Source organism: Rhamphochromis longiceps, linkage group LG18 (assembly GCF_057381845.1).
Source record: "Rhamphochromis longiceps isolate RC_006_pf linkage group LG18, R_longiceps_female_GT1.1, whole genome shotgun sequence".
In the NCBI taxonomy this organism is placed as follows: Eukaryota; Metazoa; Chordata; class Actinopteri; order Cichliformes; family Cichlidae; genus Rhamphochromis; species Rhamphochromis longiceps.
The window spans coordinates 19,484,283-19,507,910 of NC_140574.1; the positions used below are offsets into that span (position 1 = coordinate 19,484,283).

Genomic DNA, 23,628 nt, shown 5'->3' on the forward strand with positions numbered 1-23,628 from the left:
CAAATCTTCAAAACTAGAAACTGATTGCAATATGGATCAGTAAAACCACAGTGGAGGGACTCGTTTTTCATCTCATCAAACACGTTTTGCTGTCACACACATTGACCCTGTGTTAACTTACACGTGACAAAAACAAAAATACAAACTGAAAATAAACTGGTCTGGTTTCAGATGAGAGTGGCCTTAGTTCAACGTAAAATCATCATCAGAGGCAAAAACCAAAACTCGGCTCAGCAACTTAATAAGTCCTTTATTTGCAATGTTCCATTACCTTTCCAGTTTCCGATGCAAAAGAAGCAATAATTTTTTTTTTAAATAACGAAAGCGGAAAAAAAAGAAAAAAAAAAAAAAAAAAAGGAAAGAAAATATTTACAAAATTCAAATAAAACTAATAATCAATGGATTATCTAAAGCACCTCTCTGCATCCGGACAACTGCGGTTTCTGCTGGATAAGGAGACACTGCAATTACATCAGCAATTTGTTTCTGAAAAATAAAACTGAAAAAGTTTATTATCATCATCATTATTATTATTATTATTATTATTATATATTTACAGAACGCTCCTGAAATCCTGAAACTAGTTTCCACTTAAAGTAGAAAAGGCTTTCGGATCATTTCTGTGTCTTTTTTTTTTTTTTTTTTAACTTTATATATTTTATCAAGTCAATTTTCTGTAGATTTCAAGTTTTAACGGTGATTGGGTCGTTAAGTGTCCTCTACAACAGCTCAGGTTTAAGTACAGAAGAGGTAAAAGATGAAGAGTCAGTCAGTGTGGTTCACTACTGGGGGATGGGAGAGAATGGCTTTAAAGAGGAAGCATTAAGACCACCCCCTAGTAGTCAAGGTCAAAGGTCAACATCAGCCCTCTGTGTTTCTGTCCTCTGCTAGTTTATCATGATAGGAAAGGAGAGAAAATAGACAACCTTTGCTTTAAAAACTCCGTCAAATTAAGATTAGTTCATGTACACTGTAACGTTTTGTCCACTGGATCGTTAATAGGAACACACTTCAGTCATGCTGCACACTCCGGAAAAGGACAAGGACATAAGAGCCGTGTCGGGACTGAACAAATGTTATGGCATGTTGATAAACCCCCCTCCACCAACCCACCCGCCCGCTACACTTCACGCCCTGCTGTTTCCTCTTGTAGATCAGAAAGGTTGTTTGTCATTAGAATCGTCTAGAGGGGTGAAAGAGCAGCCAGTTGGTTTGCTTTACTTTGACATAGAAAGTTTCGTAGTGATGTGGGATACTTCACACCTCGCTAATGAGTAATCCTGCTGAAACCTGCATTTTCAAGTTTGCTTTGATGAGGACACTTGCTGTGACAAGCAGGTGGAGAAATAATGAGGAAGCAGGAGAGGGAAGGTAGAAAAGAAATGATTGTTTTTCAGAGTCCATCCCTCCAAAAAAAGAAGAAAAAAAAGGAACACAATAAAGATTTATCCTCATTGAGGATTGATTCGAGTCTGCCTCTCTGGCAATACTGTCCATGACTCTCCGTGGTCGCCTGCAGAGCTCTGGCGGCAGCTTTTAGTTCAGTATTTTACTCCTTGTCAGATTCCTCTTCGGCCTCGCGGAGCCAGGTGAAGAAGCCGGTGACCGACTTCAAGGCCACGCCTTTGCCTGTCTGCTCTGCCGGGTCTTTGCTGGTTTCCCATTCGTAGAAGGCCTCCTCTTTAATGACGTCCTCATCATACAAGGCGTCGAAGAACATCCGCAGCAGGTCTGCAGAGACAAAATTAGAGCATTATAGAAGCTTTATTAACAGCTCCATTTTAAAATTGTTTCTGTTTGCATTGAGTCAGGGACACTTGAAAAGCTATAAAGAGCTAATCAGTAGGTCAAATCCTAATTAACACGTTTCTTTTAGTGATTAGGCTTTTCTGTTTCAACCCTCCAATCCAGTTCATAACACTTTAAAAAATAAATTTAAAAAAAAAAATCACCCCAAGAATGTGTTTTCCTCCAAAATAGACCACTTCCATTTCTGTGTTCAGGGAAAATGACTCAGGCCCTCCAGCAGCAACACTACAAAAACCTTCAGTCTCATCTTTAAATCTTGATACCCTGAATACACAGCTGCTGTACACATGATGATTTTATCTGTTTTCACCCTGAACAAAAACAACCTGGAAATACAGGCAGATCTTTTCTGATAAGGAGCTGCGTTTCAGACAAACCAACAAGGTCCATTTTTTAATGCCTGTGATCATCACATAACCAATTACACATTACTTTAGAGCAGCAGCTGTTTTTTGTTTTTAACCCCCCCCCAAAAGCTGCACCCAACAGCACATAGAGGTAAACATTAAACATCTAAGAAGCTGCAATCCGTGTCTGGCAAAGGGAATTTTACAGATCCTTTATTTATCCAGGTAAAAAGTCTCGCAAACATTAAAAACATATTTTTAAAGAATGATCTGGGAAGCAAAAATGACAACATAACATTGCTGATCTATAAAAATTATTTCAAGTGGTCAACAAGGACTGGATTGATTAGAAAGTAGATACAATAACGCAAATCTATAAAGATACTTTGTAACAGTTGATTTTGTAGTTTTCGCTTAAAAACTGACTTTAAGTTTTTTCCTTTCTTTGGGGAAACATGAACTTTGTATATGCCAACAAGACTGCTTACAGTGACGTGAAGGCTTTTTAAAATAGACAGCAACATAAAGAACCGAAGCATTGAATTTCCAGCAAACAGCTGATTTCGTTACATGTCCCTGCTCGATTACTCTGAGCGACAGCTACTGTCAGCTGAATTTGAAACAAGCTCACAGGAAAGATTTCTGCTTGATTTGTGCTCTTTAAACAAGCTTACTGGACTTTAGTAACATTTAAAAAAAAAAAAAAACTTCTCTGAAATAATTCAAAGACAGACTTGGAGGGAGCGAGACTCATCCAGAGAACATTTATCACTAATAATTTACAAAGGCCAATAAATTTGCCATCTTGTGCCATTATCTGAACCGATTTATGGTATCTTCCTGCTGTGTCTCGATGCACGATCAAGAATCCAGGTTAAACAAAAAAGAAATCTCAGAAAGCTGAGCGACATTATCAGTGGGAGGTGCATCACATCACTCATCCATGTGACTTCTTTAAGTTCCCCCAACCTTATAATCAGCCCAGCTGCACGACTGAAACCAGTATCACCGCATTACAGTAAGCCTTGAGTTCAGTTTCGTCTCCACTGACTTTCATGAAATTTGGGATCATTTGCTTATGTTGCCAAAAAGACGCAACAGCTGAGGAAACCACATTAAAATGACACTTTGAATCATTGGCGACTTTGACGCCTGGATTTAACAGATGCTTCAGTATCTAAATATTTATAAGTGAACCAATCAGATTTGTATGTTCGGCAGTATTACAGTTCACTGTAAGTGGGGAAACTCACGAGCAGGCTGCTCCATGTGCACCATCAGAGCCTGGAGGGCGTACAGGGCCTGCAGCTCTTTCTGCTCGTCGTACAGGTATCTCTGCAGCAGAGAGGCTCTCTGGCCGATCTGCTGTGCATCCACCTTGTACGGGTTGTCACCTGAAACGAAGTGAACAAGTTTTTAAACCAGAAAGTGTGATTTTTAAAAGTAAGCGCTATTAAAATTTACTATAAAATAAATCCGTTTTAATTTATTTTAAAAAAAAAACAAACAACAACTATATTTTCCATACTTCAGAATTTGAGCTTGGGTCGTTGTGAAAAGAAAAAAGACTAAATCATAGACACACACACAGAAATAGAGGCAGCTCGTGGTGTATTAGTCATACTTACATATGATAGCAGACTGGCACACTGATGTCATCAATGCTCGTACAAACTGGTTCGAAGCAGTCTGCTGCTCGTCCAAGTTAGCCTGAAAATAGGAAACAAAATGCAGTTGGAGAGGGGGAACATGAACAACACTGGGAAATAAGAGCACGCACAAAATGTTCAGGTCTGAAAACACTCTGTACTGCCTCACACACACCTCGATCCAGTCTCTGATGCGTTGATTGTTGGCCTTGTCCTGGAGGAGTCTGTCCAGCTGTTTGCTGATCTCCTCTCCGCTGAGGACCTTCTTCTTACTGGCCTCTTTGGGCTCCATCTCCTCTCCCACGGTGAACTCCACTTTCTGAAATACACAATTAAATGTGTAAAAAAAAAAAGAAAAAAAAAAAAGAAAAAAGCCTGAAGACACGGAGTAACTTGTTTCTAATCGTAAATCCCCACAAGCAAAAATCTCTCTTGCTTTCATCTCTGCCCACCAGGTAGACTCCAGCTGTGTTTGTCTTTGGTGCTGTGCAGGATGTGCTGCTTTCTCGTTACCATTTTAAGCTTTGTTGTTACAAAATAGACCAATTATAGCTGCTTTAAACGTATCCTAACATTTTTAGACCACTAAACAAAACTCCAAAAGTGCAGACAAGTGTTTTATCGTCTAAAACCTGAACGTGTTGCACGTACCTGATCGGTGACAAACTTGTTGACGTCTTCATCTTTGGGCAAGAAGTCGTTCCAATTTAGCCCAGCCTCTGTCCACAAAGCCCCGACCTTATTGGGGGTCTTAAGGGGAGAAAAGGGCCAGATAATTAAATATCTGTGGCTTTTATTTCTTTTTCTTTCTCTCTTTTTTTTAACCAAAACCAAAAAACATGTGCAACACAAGGTAATAAAACGAGTGTGTTCGGTTACCTTTTCTTTACAAAGCAACTTGAGGATCTGTACCAGCAGCACGCTGGCCTTCCCCAGAGGCACAAGAGGCTTTGAGATCTCCCTGAAGACACAGATGCACTGAATTAAGCTCCCATTTTTCTTAGAGCTGGATTATAATTCAGTTTATCTCATTTTAAAGCTGGAAATAAGTGACCTAGTTTTAAATTTAGCTTAAAATCTTTATTTCCGAGAAACACCGTCAACAAAAGAATCTCTGGAAAATGATTCCAACACTATTTACAGTTTAAAAACGTCCATTTCCATCAGACTATATTCTAAAGTCAAAGTATTCGAGTTTGCTTTCACTTATTTGAAATGTGACCGCTGACATTAAGCTCTCACCTGAACAGCTGTCCCATAGGGATGCCTCCCTCGTGGAGCATAGGAGTAATAAGCTCAGCCAGGTAGAGCCAGATGTGAGGTATATCTATGGCCATGTCTTCTGCTACCTCCAGAATCTCTAGTAGCCTGCAAAAGAATCGGCTTTAGTTCCATCTGCTCGAGAACATCCATCGAGGGTAGATTTTAGTTGAAACCAGGCGGCGTTCTTCCTGTTACACGCTTACCCTTTGTAGTACTGCTGCGTGGGCAAAGTCCCTGCCTTTATAAGCTGGTGCAGCAACAGGCCCATGTGTTCCCGAGCGATGGTGCTTCGTTCAAGCGTCGACTCCAAGCCGTTCCGCACGAACACGTACAGCAGTGATGTGCTGTTGAGCTCCACCACACACTGCAATGCCTCCTACAGCACCAGAGTGACACAAAGCAATGCTGTTAACACGGTTCACTTTTAAACATGGAAGTACAACTCTGATTGTTAGAGGCAAGTCTGCACCTTGACATCATTGATGTGGAGGTATTCTTCAATGATCGCATGCGACTTCTTCTCCACTTCCTCTTCAGTCAAGGCAGGTTTAGGGAGAGATGGAGGAGGAGTGGGAGCGCTCTCACGCTTAACTGAAGAAAAAGGTAAAAATACAACTTGAAGCTCATTGTTCTTTATGTCCTTTTCTTTAAACCACATCTTTCTCTATTCAACTCTTTTTAATTCTTTATTTCATACCTGGGACGAAGTCACTACCCTTGTCCCGACTTCCTCTATCTCTGCTTCCTCGGTCTCTGCTTCCCCGATCCCTGCTTCCTCTGTCCCGACTGTCTGTCATGCTGGCGACGCGGCGCACAGATTCAGTTGAAGACCTGCCATCTCCTCCCCTCCCGCCGCGCTCTTGCGACTCTCTGCTGAAGCTTCTCTTGGTGACTTGGTTCGCTTCCCGTCCTTCGCTGCGATCAAATCTGTCAAATCGATCCCTGTTGCGGTCGCTCCTGTCCCTGTTGCTCCCACGTTCGCGGCTCGAACTCGACCTAATGGTAAAAGGAGACACAAAGAGGTCATTTTAACACACTCAATCAATTTGTAATCATGTACCACTAAACTTTTTGTATTTTTTGAGACCGCAGTAGGCTCTTGTATACAAAGGGGAGGCCAGATGGAGGAAGATTAGTATTCAAGTGGTCGCCATCTGCAACCTCACAACTAGATGCCAGTAAAATGTGTTTTGAAAAACGTGACATAAACATAAAGTAAAAAATAAGAGTGCCTATGACAAGTGATAAACTAAAATTTGTGAATCAAGTACTCAACTAAAGCAGAAGCAGACCAATTAATGAGAAAATATTTGGTGCTTCTGAGTACCTTTGAGGAACTCTGCGATCAGAGTCTGTTGCAGACATCAATGACCCAGACTGTAGGGCAGAGAAGCGGTTGAGAGTGCTGGTACCCGGACGCCCAGAGTCTAGAAAGATGGAAATGAATAGATTAAGAGCCAAACCACAAACAGCCACTAAGCAATGCTGTGCTTTAGAAGAAAGCTGAAGGTCTTACCCTGGTCTCCACTCGCTGGTTTAGCTCCAGTTCCTCCGCTGCTGCCTTTTCCCCAGCTGCCCCACATGCCTTTGCCACCCGGAGCCAACAGCTGGTTGTTGAAATCCATAGCACCAGGCTACAGGGAAACAAAAAAGTTATATTCATTCTCAAGAGGCCTGAGAAAGAGCTCAAGCCTTCACATGAATTTTCGGACGTTACCTTTGTGATCTTGCTTAGGCGGGTGGTGTCAATGGGTCTGTTCTTGGAGATGGGGACTGTGTTCCACCCCTCATCCTGAGGCTGGCTGGTCCGGCCACCTCCTGGTGTGTGAGGGCCTCGGCTGCCCATGTTTCCCGTGAACCTGTCTCTGCTTTCCTTCTTGGTCATAAGCTGCTGCTGGACTTTCATCTGTTCCCTGTGCTCCTCCATCTCTGCTTCCTTGTGAATCTGATCAATTGTCTTAGGACCCTGGTCTCCTCTACGAGGCACCCAGTTATTCTGTGGATCAGAGACAGAAGACAATTAACACCCGTGAGCCACTCTGGGGTGTTTCCTGTCTGTGTTTTGGATTACATTTGTAATAGTACAAATGTTCTGATAGGAGAACCTGAGACAGAAAGCATATCCACCCTGAATAACACAGTTTTACGTGCGTCAAAGATTTTCATTTTTAAGCCCTTTGTGACATAAAAGAAAAAGGGGAAAAAATGAAATCCTTGTTCTATTCTGCAGCTTCAGTATGATCAACATAAACCGCTTTCCAGTGTTCCTCCTGTTCACAGCAAATCTCTAGAGCGGAACAAAAATTGTCGTTGCCAACTGCAGGCCAAGATGTTGGAGATGAGATACTGAAAGGGCAAGCAGCTGAATGTTATCAAGAACCACCACACCAGTGACATGGCTTGATATCCAGCAGGTAAGGAAATATGAGAAGGAAAGAACTGGACCTAGGTGATTTGCAACGTGAACACCGTAAACTTTCAAAATAAAAGTCAGGGGTCTGCTTGCTGGCAAATCTATGCCTGATGATGCCGTTCTCATGGACAGAAAAAAAAAAAAAAAAAGTTTTTTCAAACTAACCCTTTACCCCTTTGAAACCTACCAGCAGTAACCCTTGACGCCATTTTCTGAACCGAGTACTCACTGTCTTATTTTAGCACTGCTTATAGAACAAAACAACTGGGTGCGCACCACAAGTTTGAGAGTGTGGTCTCTGCTATGTAGATAGCCTTGTAAAAAAACAAAACAAAACCCTTCAGATTGTACTGTATATAAACACTGAGATACATACACTACTAAGTCAAGTCATGATAAATGCTGGCTATCAGTCCTTTATTGCTCTAAAATGTTGAATATGATTTAACAGTTACCCTTCTGAGGTCCAAAACATCTTGCAGCATGAAGCGGATTCTTGATGAAGTCTTTCTCTCTTTAATGATCTTGTCCATCTGATTAAAATACTGATCCATGCGAGGCTGTCGGGGACACAGAAAAGAGTGAATTTTATGAGGTACAGGTACCAAATGACAAACTGTGTGTACCTAATGATACATCGAGAACTGCCTCCTCAGTTCCTCAACCCATCACTAATGATCAGTGGCCCAGACACGTGGCACAAAAACAAGGTCATCACAGGAGACATCTTAACGTGTACATATAGCGGTGTTAGTCCATGCTTTACTTACCTTTGCCTTCTCAAAGTCCAGGTCTTTACCAATAGTCGACAGCAGTCTGCAGAGACACTCGAGAGACTCCTCATCATGATTCTTAAGTAGTTTCACGACACAGTCGTGCATGATTGGCTCTGTCAGCATCTTAAGCTTAAACAGTTCACCAATGAACTTTATGTTGCCCAGTGAGCGGCGTCGAGCTTTATCTCTGGCCTCCTCCAGCTCCACCCTGAAGCGCTCACGCTCCTCACCCTGCAGGCGGATACAAGTTTGTTCTTAGTGTATGAGTCATATGACAAGTTTACTCTAAATCTGAACGGTGGTTTTGACAGTTCTTACGTCTTTGGCAGCCTCCAATTCCTTTTGCTTTTTCTCAAAGATCTCATCATCATCCTGGTCCTTCTCAAACTCTTTCTGGCAGCGGTTGAGCAGCAGTTTGCGGAAGTTCACAAAAACTCCTGGCTTGTCTGAAGTGGGGACTTTCAGCTGGTGGAAGACAACATTCAATGTCACCAGGGGGTTTTAACGCACGTTTTCCTATTCAACTGCATTTAACAAATATGTAGCTGAGAGTATGCTCCTTCAGTTCCTCAATACCATCACAAAAAGTTCAGTGGCCCAGACACGTGGCACTAAAAAGAAGTCATCACTAGAGCATGTGATCAAAGCACAACATCCAACCTTCACTAGACTCACCCCCATAAGGCAGCGGCACATGTTGGCGTAGGCCACAGAGAAGTTGGGCTCTGAGATGGCCTTCTCAAAGATGAGGTCGATGGCTCCCTTCAGCCTCTCCTCAGTGTCTATCGTCAGCTCTGTCACTTGTTTCATCAGCTCCTGAAACTTCTGTGGCGTAAGCTTGTTGAGGATGCTCCGCAGACGCTTGAACAGCTCTCGAGTCTTGGCCTGTTCTGGGTCTTCCTCTTCAGGCTCATCAACACGGCCACGAGTGACCTTTTTCACAGAGGGCTTCCAGGCCTTCTCAGCCTTGCTGAGCTGCACGTCGTCATTTAGCGACATGCTGGTGATAATTTTTTTGGTTTGAGAGCGACGGGGCCCGGATGGCTAAATGGAGAGAAACGCGTAAATATTTTAAAAAGCTAGTAGGAAAAAACTTCACTAAACAAAAAGTTTACGTTAGAGATCGCTGCCTTTGCAAACAGCTCGTCTGCCAAACGTAACATCACAACTGCTGGCATTCATTGCACTTTTGTGTCATGTCAGCTCATAATACATCTCTTTATCTCAAAAAACATCAGACAAGTACTCCAGCACGTTGTAGGAAGACAGGCACAGAGGGAGATCGTTTTACTTCAGGGCATCACGTCTCAAGTGCAAAAGTATAAAAACGGTGTGCTGACGACACAATTGGTAAACCTATTAACTATAATGCAAGTTAATGCTTAAAGTGTCTTTTAAAAACTGTAAAATTAGCTAACCGGGCCACGAGGTCCTCCCACTGATCTGCTCCCAAGGTTCCCTAAATATGAGGGAGTAAAATCAGGACCAGTGTTCATCAGGCGAGATGGGTCAGCAGGTCGTAGTGGAGTCTTGTTCACCTGCAATTAAAGAGGCAAAAATAAATAAAGGAAAAATCACCCGTGTTTTCACACAAAGTTTAAAATACTGGCAGTCGGCAGCACTACCCCTCAGCCTCCTAGTAGATCAACATATGGTATCAGTTTGAAAATCCTGACTTTGTTCTCGAGTTTTTGCATTCACAAGATTTTCAGGAAACTTCACCTCTGACCTTGAACTTTAGGACAAGGTCACTGAAATTCAAACTTGGAGATTTTTAGCAGATGCACCTACTGATGTGAATTTCAAAATCCTACATCGCCTCATTATCGCATTTACACCCGCCCACTCGCTCGCTCTGTGTGGTGACAACTAGAGATGGACCGATCCGATATTACGTATCGGTATCGGTCCGATACTGACCTAAATTACTGGATCGGATATCGGAGAAAAATAAAAAATGTAATCCGATCCATTAAATATCACGAAAGCACCTCGCAAAACTTGCAACGCGCCGTAACTCGCCTCAGAACGTTAGCAGTATGCATCACGTGATAGAGCGGCTGCCGCATGCGGGACCTGTGGTGGTCTGGATAGCATGTGGAGCTTCGCTAGCAACCCGGCATTTCATCTCCGACAAAGTTATCCCCGAGAGAAGTAAAGCAAGTGTGTAAGTCCATCTCTGAATGTTTGTAAAGCATTCCTGCGTTAAGCTTAACAAACGATATATGGAGCAACTGCCTCTCCTGCTGCTACTTCAATCATGAAACTGCTTAACGATCAGCTGATCGGCTTTTCTGTCGGGAGTCCGTGTCTCTGGTTTGTTTTTGGCCCACTTTGCACCAGAAAGAGGAAACCAGCGGCTAAACAACAGCAGCACGTTTAAGCTTGATCAGCTGTTGTTAGAATGTATTTAATATTACTTTCTACTCCAGGATCTTTTTCTACGTAGCTGACGGCTGTAACTGTGCAGGGGCGGATCTAGCAAAGTTTAGCCAGGGGGGCCGATAGGGCGTTAACAGGGAAAAGGGGGCACAAAGACATACTTTTCTTTCTTATTCTCATTTAAAATGTCTAGCTTTTAATAAATAATTATCTGACACCCAAAGTTTTAATTTGATGCAAAATGAATAGAAGTCCATTACTGTATATAGTAACTATTAAGTCTAATATATATACCCTAGTAAGCTATAGTACTTTTTCCTTTGGGAAGGTACCATCTGTGCAGTCTGCAATTTTGTTGAAGAAAGATGTTGAATCTATTTAATATTTTAATATATTGAAAAATAATTGATTTCTGTGCATTTTTTTTCACACTGCATCAAATTAAGGTTGATTACGTCGATTAAGCATCATGAGGTGGAGCGTGAGGGGTGGTTCCCTATTTTTTATTTATTTATTTTTGTTGCTGGGAGTTGGAACCCTATTACCGTAATTGTCGGGCTATAAGCCGCTACTTTTTGCACAAGCTTTGAACCCTGCGGCTTTTAGTCAGGTGCGGCTTTTCTATGGATTTTCCATGATTTTTGTCATATCGTAAGACGATTTGTTTTGTTTGTTCCGCTGTTGTACGGCACTACGTTGCCTGGCGGAAGGATCGAGGTTCAAGAGTGGTATGTTAGTCACATGTCCGTCCGCCAGGCAACGTAGTGCCGTACGAAGTAGCGCGAAAAACAAATTTCAAAGTAGCGCTACGCATTCAGCGGGAGGCGTGGATGACGAGCGGCGATAAACTTGCGAAAAGCAAGTTATGCCCAACTCCACCGGTGGATTCTGACAGCGTGGAAAAGTGCGAAAACATCCACGATCACCAACGGATTTTGAAGGGCTGGACTGCTGCATGATGGAGAGGAAGACACCGCCACGGCCCTTCAGAGGGGGTTCGACTCTGACACTGACAACGAGGATTTCTTTGGTTTTGAAAGTGACAACGAAGGAGAGAAGCGGAGAGTGGATGACGAAGCCATCATGAGCCTGTTCGTTTCCGACATTGGAGAAGAGGACTTTGGTGGTTTTAGAGCGCAGGAAGAAGAGAAAGATGGTGAATGACTGACTTTTCTTCTCCGTGTCACTTCACCTGAGCCTAAAAGGTAGTCCGAATCTATTTTTCTGGTGTGCTGTAGGTTACTGTTATGTACTACATGTGCAAATATGTACCCATAACTTGTTTTTCAAAATATTAATAAAAGGGGTGTGTCTCCAAACAGCCATCTCTTTCCTGACAATTCCCTTTGTGCATATTCTCTTACATATGATAAGTCAACATTGAAACACCTGCGGCTTTTAGTCAGGTGCGGCTAATGTATGTACAAAACAGGATTTTCCCCTGATTTTAGCTTGTGCGGCTAATATTCAGGTGCGCTTTGTAGTCCGGGAAATACGGTAGTTAGGTTGCTTAATATTTATGCTAAGTACTCTTTAAAATACCAGAATAGGGAGGATGGTGTAGGTTTAAGTTTATTAGATTGATCAGTGTTGCTGAACTATGAAATATTTTTTTTGCATACAGGTATAACAGAATAGCTTTAGTGTAGTTGTTGTTTTAAACTTGAGTATGAACTTATACAAAATGCAGCAAGATATTTAAAAAAAACTGTTTTGTTGAAACACACTATATCGGATTCATATCGGTATCGGCAGATATCCAAATTTATGATATCGGTATCGGTATCGGACATAAAAAAGTGGTATCGTGCCATCTCTAGTGACAACAATACCCCGTCAGCCTTTAACAAAGCTGTGACGGCCCGGGACAACGCATCGGGTTACAAAAATCGGGAGTTGCACGACTGGCTGAAGCGCCTCAAAGATTGTGGTGCGCTTCATGATGTGAGGTCAAAATTTACAGATGAGGGGTAAAAAAAACAACTGCCATATTCTTCAACTCAATTTGTATCGTTTCTGCGTTCTTTTACACAAAGCTCAACATCACCTACCTTATCCAGCACCACATCACTGATGATAGGCAGGCCCTCAGGCTTGTGCATACTGGCGCTGATGAACTGGCAGCCCAGGAGGAACTCCCTGTCGTACCGCTTCTTGTCCTCCGGGTTTATCGGCTTCCATTCTTCTGCACAACGTACAGGAAATATGCAAAGGCACATGATTAAAGGCACACTACAGTAAAGGCACAGCTGAAAGATGGCTGTGATAATCCACTCTGTCAGTGCAGATTCTTTGAAACTAAAATAATAAAACGATGACGGCACATGAGCAAAACTATGAGAGAAACTAAAATCACCATAAAGAGATTTTCACACTGTGCTTAAATCAAACAAGGCCTCATCCTTCCAGCATATAAATGCAGGCACAAGGAAAAAACAGACTTAAAATTTAATGCTGAAATAAATTATATTTGCCCTAAGACCAAAGTATGTACAGAGTTTTATCAGTTTAGCTTTAGGGAAAAGATTAAAACATTTAAAGATTTTTTTTAGCCTTTTAAGCTTTCAAAGCGTACCTTGTTTGTACTGGTATTTCTGCTCAGTTGGCTCAGGTGTGGCTTTAGACTTGTCAGGTTCTGCATTCTGCTTGTCCTCTTTTTGCTCCCAGGTCTCATCTGCCACTTCGACAGGAAGTTCAGCTGGTGCTGGAGCTGGAGGGTTGGCCTGAGTGGGCATGGGTTCAGAGGCAGGCTTGGCACCCTGTTCCTGCAAAAAGAAAGAAAAGATCAAGTTTTCTAAGAATCTGTTGTTTATTGAGAGTAAAAGATGGACACCCAGTTTAAGAGCTCTTTGGACTGTCGTCTGATTTAACACAAACCTCTGTGAAGGCATCCAGGAGATTCCCAATGGCCTCCTTCTTGTTAAACTCTTTCATGTTCTTTTTCTTCCTTTGCACATGTGTAGCAGCTTCAAAAGGAAAGACAAAGTGATGACATTAAAATTCAGATAAAACAAGATTAGGCATGTGACAGCCTGAGAAGCAAGGGGGGGGATTAACTGTACCTTGCATAGTAGATTCTTCTGGGCAGCTAACAGACGCAGGAGGGGTATCCTCACTTTTCTTCTTGCACTCTTCCTCCTCCTCCCTCTCTTCAGCCTCCTCTTTCACCTCCTGGGCTGCTGTTGCCGTTTTAGCCATAGGTGTGGATTCCTGAGATTGAGAAGCGTCTGGCTGTTTGTGGGGCGTAGTGTCTGAAATTGCATTATCCTTGGGCAGTTCTTCGGTCTCCTGAGGAAGGCCGTTGGGGAGAACAGGCTCTGCTGCCTCAACTTGTGTGGATTCAGGTTCGGGGGTAGAGCGCAGAACGGCGTTCTGGGTCTGTGGACCAGCAGGCTCCCGTGCAGGTGGGGGAGGCTGGGAGACTTCAGTTGCCGTTTTTGTAGCCATTTCTTCTTTATTCTTTCTTTCTTCTTCAAGATTGGAAGAACCTGCTGCTGCAGCCTCAGCTGCAGGCTCCAACTTTGTGGTGGCCACCTGCTCTTCTTTTTCCACCTTCTTCACTTCCTCTGTTTTTGCTTCTTCCTTTTCTGGACCCTTCTCAGCTTGAGCTGGAGCAGCCGGTAGTTCCTCTATTTTCACAGGGGCTTCTGGTGCTTCTGAAGACTGTGAGGTTGCATGAGGAGCATCTACTGTATCAGAAACGGTAGTGCCAACTTTATTTACTGCCTCAGCAGGAGTAGTGGTCAACGTTGCTCCTGGAGGAAGGGAAGGAGGAGACTGCTGGTCCTTTATCAGTGTGGATGGCACCTCAGTAGTAGCTACGGGGGCTACAGATTGTGCAGCTAACTCAGTAGGCAGCACTATTTGGCTGTCCACTTCCTGTTTGCTCTCCAACACAGGCTCAGCGTTTGCCGCAGCAAGAGAAGGAGGGGTTTCAGCACTAGTAGGACGCTCTGTGTTATCATCTGGACAGCGAGAGACGTGACAATAAATGACGAGAAAAAAATTTAGTCATTTCTTTTTCACAGAGTCAAACTTAAGAAAATATTCTCACCTCTTCTCGTCTGTGCAATCACAGGCTGGGCAATTTCCCCATTGACCTGTGCAGAACTTGCATCCGGTGCCTGCAATCACAAAGCAATAGCGGCCTTTAATAAATAAAATAGAAAACCCACTAGACGGGCTTTTAACAATGAGCATCAACACATTTGGTGCAGTTTGTTACAAGTTTTTTTTCTCCTCACATTTGGTGGATATTGTCTGAGGTGGTATTGATTCAGACCTGTTTCTTTGAAGGCTGCAGTGTCACTCAACTCTTTTAAAAAGTGATTCGTTTGTGTTGCCCGTTTCCCCTCCAACTAGCAATTTTCAACTTTGGCAATAGCTCAACGCATCAGTGCATTTTTGTTTGCATTTGCTTAGACTCAGCATAGTTTGCTTAGTGAAACTGACCTCAGCTGTGCTGACTATTAGAAAGTACCATGAAGACAAAAAAAAGAGAAAAAAAAAAAAAAGACATCAACACAGTCGCAGATGTACTTAAAAAAAAATCCACAACGGTGCCTTTATGTACAGATAAATTCATATTCATTCCTTTTTAAAGTAAGAGGAAATAAAAATAAAAATAAAAAAGTGAGAGCAATCCTCACCTAACAACATCTTCTTTTGTTGTCTTTTTATAACTTACCATTGTTTTGTCTATATAAAGCAAAACGTTGGCTTCACATTGAAAAAAAATTACTTTGTTCTAAAGCAAATAGTGAAGTGAAGTGAAGACAAAATGAACATGAGAAAAACATAATGAAGTTCTGAGCTTTACTGTATTACTTTAAACACAGAGTACCACATGTCAGTACAAGATAGCCAACTATACTTTAGATTTCTGATAAAAGACAAATGTACAACACCATCATTACTCTATTTAACTCAGTCACTTCAAAGTAAAGTCTTACCTGTGGTGTCGGTGTGGTGGAGGACATTACACCCGACAGGATCTCGTGCGTGATATCGCGTCCACCCTGGTTGGGGTCTCGTATTGTTATCTATTAGAGAAAAGGCAAATGACATTAAAATACAAACAATGTGCAACCATCCTGCCACTACTGATCTACAGCTGCTGACCCCCATCATGACAAATACTATTGTTGTTTTCAGGTTAAAAGGGAAAGTTCCACATTGAACACACAATACAGTGTCTCTCCATTCAACATTTTTGACCTCATTCAAGAGGTGTGCTGTGCTTTTGTTGGGACATACTACCGGTCTGCGTTCTCTCTTCATTAGGCCTTGTGACTGTGCAGGGGCTTGCTGAGGAGGCGGGACTTGTAGCTGTTGCTGGGTGGACAACATGACCGTTGAAGGCTGGACAGATGGGGGATACTGAGGCGGAGTTGGATAGTATGCTCCAGCTGTAAAGTTGAAATGAAACAAAGAATAGAAATTACAAAATAAATCATAAAAACAACTCAGAATAAACAAGAGTTTTCAAGAGTTCAAACTAAAATAAAAATCTGTATGTACTTGTTTCATTTGATTGAGATTTTTTTTTCTACCATTGCTGATAAATGTTGGGGGGAAAAAATGTAAAGGTGCAATAGCAAACATTTGTACGTGTACACAAAGTGTGGTTTCAGATATAAACGTGTACTTAAAGGCTAATTTGTGGGCTTATTTTTTATGTTTTTGATCCACATTATATATTAAGTTAACAACAAAGTCTATGAATTAATGATGGCTGAATTTGACTACTACACAAAACTTTACTACTTCTGTCTACAATACGTGATGAATTCAAACAGCCCACTTTACATTCAGTTGTGTAAGGAGGCATAACTGCCATTTGCTCTTTACATTCACATCTGTCCAGACTTTTTAAAGCAATTTAATGGGCTGGCACCAGAAGCTGGAGCCACCGATTCAGCATCCAGCCAAATTTAAACATTTACAAGTAGTATTGCTGTACAGAAAATTACTTCAAACGGAAGTTGGTTTTTGACGCTTTGTATGCAAAATTCCATTTATTTAGCTTCTTAAACAAGAAACAAATGGAGAGGGAAAAAAAGCCATAAGCTGTCATCACCACAGAGGCATCACTAGGCTACAAGCTAAAAGTTTCAGTTAAAGTTTTTCTCTGTATTTGCTACAACTACATTTAAATAACATCCATCGTCGTGTGTACGTGGCCTACACGTACGAAATCAGAGACAGGAAGACACGGTTAGAGACAGGAAGTGCCACAGAAGCCTGCTGACCACCACAAAAGCACACACACTACTCACCGGGGTAGCGCTGGGAGGCGAGAGGCGCACCGTGGAGAGAGAGACGGCCGTTCTCTCGCCCGCCTCCTCTCCCCCCGCCACCCCGCCTCTCCCTCGCGGCAAGAGAGGGCTCTGAACCAACGCAGCAAAGGAGAGGAAGGGAGTGAGGGACGGGAGAGGGAGGAAAGAAGGAGAGGGCAGGAAGAGACAGATGCAGAATGTGTTAATGAGAGGATCCAGAGGAAGCAGGGTGTTAAGAAGGTCCCATGAAATGAACAATGTCTCTACTGTACACTTACCTTGTGCTCTTGGCATATATTTAGTTTCAAATAGTACAAATTTTGAAGTGCACTACCATCACACAAGGGTCTTTATAAGTAAATACAATGGGGGTTTTAACTGAGCCAACAAACCCCCACTTATCTATACGTCGTATATATAAAATATCTGTGCATTAGTACAAATGTACTAAAGCAAATCAGTTTTTGTAGCAGTTGCGTTTCCTGCTTAAAAAGTGCAGTTCATTCATATTTAAATAGGGTTTCTGGCAACGTTAGCTCCCACACAACGCTTCTGCTGCTGTATGTAGACATGCAAAAAAGGAGAAAACTGCGGTTTCAAAGCCATTTCATGGAACCTACAAGGCAGCGTAAGGTGCAGAAAATGAACACAGGCCAAAGCAGAATTAAGCCCAACTACATGCACATACAGCAGTGTTTGGACTCAAAGGCATATTAAAAAAAAACGAAGAAAAAGAAACACACACACAGAGACAGACATACTACAGCAACAAAGACAATTAACCCCCATCACAGAAAAAATAGAAACAAGAAAACAACCCAATCAGCCAAGCAAAACCACCCCACATTCAGGAATACTTCACAGATGAGGAATTCTGCATGTGGATGTGGTTTTAAATACGGGTTAGAACTTCTCCATTAAGTTCTGTGTTTAAACTGAACGCGTTTGTGGTTCGGCTTGGTTGTTGTGAGTCTTGGGGTTAAAAACCCTTACCATAAGGAGGGTATTCAGCAGGGCTAGTTCCAGTATAGAAGTTTGCTGTGCCGCTGGTCACGGGATACTGCTGGGTAGGAGGCATGTATGGAGCTCGGTACTGTAGAAACAAGACAAACAACAATTAAGTTTTGAGATCCTCACTCCAAAAACCTCTATTAAGAGGACTTTCAAATATTAATGTAGCTCATCGTAACAGGTTTCCAAACTGCGTCTCTCCCGTCCTCACATAGGATCACAAGCTTCAGACGAATTTCCACACTAGCGCTGGTACAGGAGAAGTCAAAACCGAAAGCAAAGAAACTGCCAAGTTTTGGATTTTTTTTTTTTTTTTTTTTTTTTTTTACAAAAGTCTCGTGTTACTACATGTCGTCTGTACAATTTGTGAATCTCTGAGCTTTTGTAAGGTTATCATTAAAACAGTAAAAACCAACACAATTATATACAGTGTTCTCAACTCAGCTGTGATGGCAGCAGCAGTGGGAGATTATGACAAAATAAATAAATACGTTTAAATTGTGAGGTGAACAACCTGCAGAATCGGCTGTGATGTCACCTTCAGTTTTGGGTGTGGCTGCTAAGGACTGGAAGGTGGGTATAATGAAACTCTTTAGAAGACACTTTGGATGAGCCATCAGAAGGACTCCTAAAGCACTGAGTGTTTGTTCTTCACTATTAGCGCTTTTTCAACTAGTAAGTACTTGGCACGACTCGGCTTGGTTTCAGTCGTTTTCCATTACACCTGAGTACCACCTAATGTGCATAGGGTCGTTATATCAACGTGGTCGAAGGGCCTACAGCGTTATTTGTACCCGACACAAACAACACAACAATGGAGGACATCGAGGTGAAGGTATATCCTTGTTGCCGGGTTACAAAAGTGGCCATTTTGATTTTTGTGAAGGAGATGCTCTCATGACTTACAGTGACACTATTGACCAGTCAAACAGTGGCATGCAGTCTATTGACATCACATTTTCGGATCAACGGAGAGCATTTTGGAACCCCAGCCGAGTACCAGGTACTAAAAAAGTACCTGGTAGCGCCACCTAATGGAGAACCCTAAAAACAGTCGATCCGAGTACGTACTAGTGAAAGAGGGCTTTGTGTGTTTATACACCACTATGCATTTAATCATTAGTTATTCTTAATCTCTGGCTCTCTTGCACAGAGTGTCTTTTGTCCTGTTTTCCTCCCACCACCCCCAACTGGTCACGGCACATGGCCGCCCCTCCCCAAGCCTGATTGCGACAGAGGTTTTTTCCTGTTAAAAGGGAGTTTTTCCTTTCTGCTGTCAACAAGAGGGTCATTTGATTGTTGGACTTTTCTCTCCATTGTTGCCGGATAACTCTACAATATAAAGTGCCTTGAGATGACTGCTGTTGGGATTTGGTGCTAAATAAATAAAACTGAATTCAAGTTTAAAATGAAATCTGACACTAAAGACACCAAACTGACATGAATAATACTGCAACCTTCCAACATTAAACATACAAACAATAATGAAGAGCAATAAGCTCAACATGTTACTATTAAATTCAATTCATTCAGAAGGTAATGTTATCCAAATAAAAGTGTTAAAAAGTGATTGCAACTGTTATGATAAGTATGTATTGATTACTTGGGCTGGCTGCAGAGTAGAGCTCGTGTGTGCACTAACCTGTCCAGAGGGAATGAAGTAGCCTTGAGGAGAGCCAGCAAAAGGTTGGGATATCATCATCATTTGTGAGCCGGGTGGGTAGACATGAGCTGGTGCAACAGCTCGAGGGCCACTATTTCCCGGTACCCTTGGAGCACTGGTGGCCATGGTGGGTCGGTTCTGATAGTAGCTCTTAAAAGAACAAAAACAAAAAGATGAAGACTGCATCATATCAGCAGCAAACTTCTGGTTCTGCCTGTGCATTTCATAACAACGGTATTCCTAATTCTTGCTTTTACATTTTTCTGTGCGTTTGCTTCGAGTTACGCACACGCCGATACCCTTCACCTGGAATCTACGCACTCACAGCAACTGCACATGTGCACACTAAATTCAATTCTGGGTAACTTGGGAGTTTAAATTATCCTGAAAGTCATGACTTCCTGCCACAATGAAGTTAGCACAAGTTAACAGGGGAGGGACGAAGAGAAAAGCTGTTACCTGTAATGCTCTGTATCCACCCTTCAGCCGCGCAACACATGAGCAAAGAGCAAGAAAGGGAGTAAGATTAAGGTGAAAATGAGGACCGGACACAATGAGGGGGATGTTTGAATTTGCAGGAAGAAGGGAGGAGTATGAGAGGTAGCAGTGTGCCTCGCAGTCATGATGGGTACGCTCAAACAACTACAGACGCACATGCAATCGATTCTGGACAGATCATTATAGAAACACGATCCCCTTCTAGTCCTGCAGGGCCCTACTTCTGGTAGGTTAAAGAATCACATTAAGGGCTGCAGGCACATGCAGTTTAATTCATTTTAATATCTGGTGGCAACAAGGCCCTTTATCACTGTGGGATTAGGACAAATGTGGTGATCAATGCAAAACAGTGGCGAGACGTGGGCTGTTTTCAAATGACAGCCTGCTGCACAATTTAGACCGTATCAGAAATGCTTTCATTTCTCAAAATTTTCACAATAATACAATTCATGTCTACAAACCAGGTATTTAAATAAAAAACGATCTGATGCAAGATATGCTGACTTGGTACTAAATTAAGATGAAAGGGGAAAACAAGGACTGAGGAAAAAGGAAAGAACTTTGGGGGACACTGGAAAAGAAAACTGCGTAGAGTTGAATTTTCAGCTGTTTTTAATTTACATCATAGACTCACTTGCAAAACGTAACTTGCATTAAAGTTACATAATGTTGATTACACAATCTATGGGCTTGAATAATAATTTAATGTTGCAAAAGAGCTCATTTGGATTTGAATGTTTTTTTTTAAAGTAAACTAATCTAAATGGATGTTTAGAAGGGCAGATCTAAACACTCATCTTATCTTCTTTCCCAATTTGTATCTGAAAGCATGCATTACACTAAGGAGACAGAGGGGATGTGAGGAAAAGTAAGGGGTGTTAGTACCTGTTGATGTAAAGTACGGGGCCCAGTAGCAAACTAGGACAGCAGAAGAGAGGAAAGAAGTCAAGATTCACATTCAAGGACAAGGACGGCAAATAGCGGTTATAACACACAAGTCGAGGCAAAGCCTTACAGCAGAAGAAGCTATGTCAGAAACTGTTGTGAAAGAGCAAGAAAGAAAGGGGTTTTCAACCATATCAACAACAGAAAGCATGCTGTGAACAATACCTGTCTTGGCTGTGGTGCAGAGTTCATTTGTGGAGGTGGAGGGGTTGCAAAAACAAGAGAAGTTGGCTGTCCAGGGCCGTAGGCAGCCTTAATAGGAGAGAACAGAAGAGGAGGGAGAGGGGGGAAAAGGTTACTAAACTCTAAACTACCAAAATAAATAAACAAACTATGTTAGTGGGTCTCACCTGTGTCAATCCAGGGGAAGGGGCAGGATTGGGGACAGAAGTGGGTCCCGCTATAGGCTGTGGTGGTTTGTTCATTTCACGTTCTTTTATGGTACTGCATTAGGGTGGCGATGTGGTGCCAGCCTTCCTGGGGGGAAAGACGAGCAAGAAATAATGTCAAAATGAGAAGAACATGAAATTACTTTGAGCTGAAATGTGATTTTTTAACATTTGCAAGCAGGCACTGGTATTCCAGGTCTTTGTTAAAAATACTAATTACAGCCATTGAGGTTGGATACTAAAGATCACTGTAAGGAGACATGTTGAACCTTTAGTGTAGCAACATCTAACCAAGCAGCCAGGGTGTGGCCTGCAGTTTCGCCTGTGATAACACCACCACCTCCCCAATCTCGTTCCCTTGCATTTTTACAGAGCTCATATGAGGATGCAATTAGTGTCTTTCCCTCCTCCATCCTTGATTAAATCAGCTGGTAACACAATTATGTGTTTTATCTTCCATTCAAAGCTTAGGTTGAGTAGATAAGGGTTCAAATTACTTTCAAATAAATTCCTGCCTTAGACACCAATGCTAATTCGTCAGTTATTAAAGCTCACACGCACGCTGTTTTTAAGTGAATCTAAGAAAATGGATACCTCAGGTCAAAGTTCATTTACTGTGTGAACAGAAGCTAAGCCCCCCCTCCCTCCCGTTTGTGAAAATAAACCATACAAAACTCAATACTGACTGCCGTTTTCCCATGAGTAAATGACGGCTGCGGGGGGTTGAAACTAAAAAACAAAAAAATGATAGAATTGCTTTTAAAAAATATAAACTGCCGTAATAGCAGGAGACGTGTCATACACCATCCACCTGCTGACACAGTGACTATCGTCAGATGCTAGCTGGTGCCATGCTTCTTTTTGACAGGGCTTCAATGCTTCCATATGGCGCGCCAGAAGCGATGGCTAACGGGCTTATGATTCACGAATAAATGTAAACGGTCTTGTATTAGCTGACATTTACCGTAAAACATTTTTTATGGCCTGCTAACGAATCAGAAATGCCCCGGCGAGGTTGGCTGGATCGTTAGCCCACAGCCGGCTAATGTTACGTGTCCCACCATCACAGACATTTTACTTAGTTACGCTACGTGGCTGAGTCCGCATTTAACCTTAATGTACACAGAGCCCGGTCAAACAGTTTTACTGTGCTGATTATAAGAATACACATTTATACTCAAAGGCCGGGAACAGTGAAGTAGTTAGCTTTGTCAATAATGTTGCAACACGCGACAGCGATTAGGTTAAGTTACAGTCATGCTATTGTTGGTTAACATTGGCTAGCGGTTAGCGGGGTGTTACAGGCCCGGCGACACCGTGTACCTGATGTTCATGGTTAACGTGGCCTAATATTTTGGCACTGAGGGCACCGACTTTAGATTCAAGACAAACTAAAGAAATCGATCCAGATCGCAGTAAATATTGATTTCATTTCATTATTTTTTTAACCGAGAACCGAAAAAGCGTTAGGTTAGGGTTAGCCATAGCTTTCCCACGAAGCCCACCGAGATAACCAAACCAAAACAGCCAACGCTGTTAATTTAGGTAACTTTAGGTTAGCGTCAGCTCTAAATAAAAAAAATACTGAACTGACGGAAAACACTAAGATAAAGTAGTTTTACCGGGACCCAGGGGAGGATTAGCCTGCTAGCTCTGCTGGTGTGTGTGGACGGTCAGGGCCTGCTCAGCCCGTGTGCCTTTCACAAAAATGCAGCCCCGCTCGGGGAACTAGCATACCGCCGGGTTTCTTCTTACCAGGAATTATAACAGTTACTGTGTTGCAAGGTAGGAACTCGGGGAATCAGCCTCGGCTCAGTCTTCTGTTAATGAAAGCGGTGGTGCTGCTGTTTCCTTGTCCTTTAACTCCAACAGAAAAATGATGCCCTTCTTGGCTAATGACTTAGCGAGCTAGCTAGCTAACCGGCAGATGGGGGAGAGTGCTAAACTGTCAGTTCGGTTTAAACCCCCAGGCGTGCAAAAGTGACAGTGCTCAAAATCAAATAATATAGTCCTTCGGGAATACTATTGACAACTCCGATGGCCCCAAGAAAAGCCTCTGGACCGCAGGTCCATGATCAAGGCGTCGATGGTGATGGATTGCCGGTTAGGTATATACACAAGTATCGTGTGATGCGGCTCAGAGAGAGGCCATAGTGCGATGTTTCTCCTGTGCGAAGCCGGTACGCCTCCGAGTCGCATGGGTAA

General features: G+C 42.5%; 1 protein-coding gene and 2 non-coding genes across 4 annotated transcripts; all 3 read right to left on the reverse strand.

Annotated features, from left to right (window-relative positions):
• Positions 1–520: 520 nt before the first annotated feature.
• On the reverse strand, positions 521–23,628 carry eif4g1a (eukaryotic translation initiation factor 4 gamma, 1a). 2 transcript variants are annotated; one of them, XM_085390348.1, is made up of 33 exons: positions 23,179–23,628; positions 21,385–21,511; positions 21,200–21,286; positions 20,975–21,007; positions 20,051–20,071; positions 19,571–19,741; positions 17,911–18,010; positions 16,918–17,028; positions 15,896–16,047; positions 15,592–15,681; positions 14,694–14,763; positions 13,702–14,604; positions 13,517–13,605; positions 13,215–13,404; positions 12,691–12,824; positions 9,676–9,795; positions 8,933–9,301; positions 8,576–8,722; positions 8,252–8,488; positions 7,937–8,041; positions 6,786–7,064; positions 6,585–6,702; positions 6,396–6,495; positions 5,766–6,064; positions 5,538–5,659; positions 5,272–5,444; positions 5,048–5,173; positions 4,685–4,766; positions 4,457–4,555; positions 3,981–4,124; positions 3,785–3,866; positions 3,410–3,550; positions 521–1,731 (listed from the first exon to the last, which is right to left on the reverse strand). In XM_085390348.1, the coding sequence occupies exons 2-33, from the start codon at positions 21,457–21,459 to the stop codon at positions 1,550–1,552; spliced, it is 5,151 nt and encodes a 1,716-aa protein (XP_085246474.1). In that variant the 5' UTR covers positions 21,460–21,511; positions 23,179–23,628; the 3' UTR covers positions 521–1,549. The 2 variants fall into 2 exon arrangements, with proteins under 2 accessions (XP_085246474.1, XP_085246475.1); XM_085390349.1 differs by lacking the exon at positions 16,918–17,028 and having other exon boundaries at positions 15,899–16,047.
• Positions 8,130–8,204, reverse strand: LOC146648121 (small nucleolar RNA SNORD66). The gene has a single exon (XR_014908660.1). It is a non-coding gene; the product is annotated as a small nucleolar RNA SNORD66 (small nucleolar RNA).
• On the reverse strand, positions 8,814–8,891 carry LOC146648122 (small nucleolar RNA SNORD66). Its single transcript, XR_014908659.1, has one exon. It is a non-coding gene; the product is annotated as a small nucleolar RNA SNORD66 (small nucleolar RNA).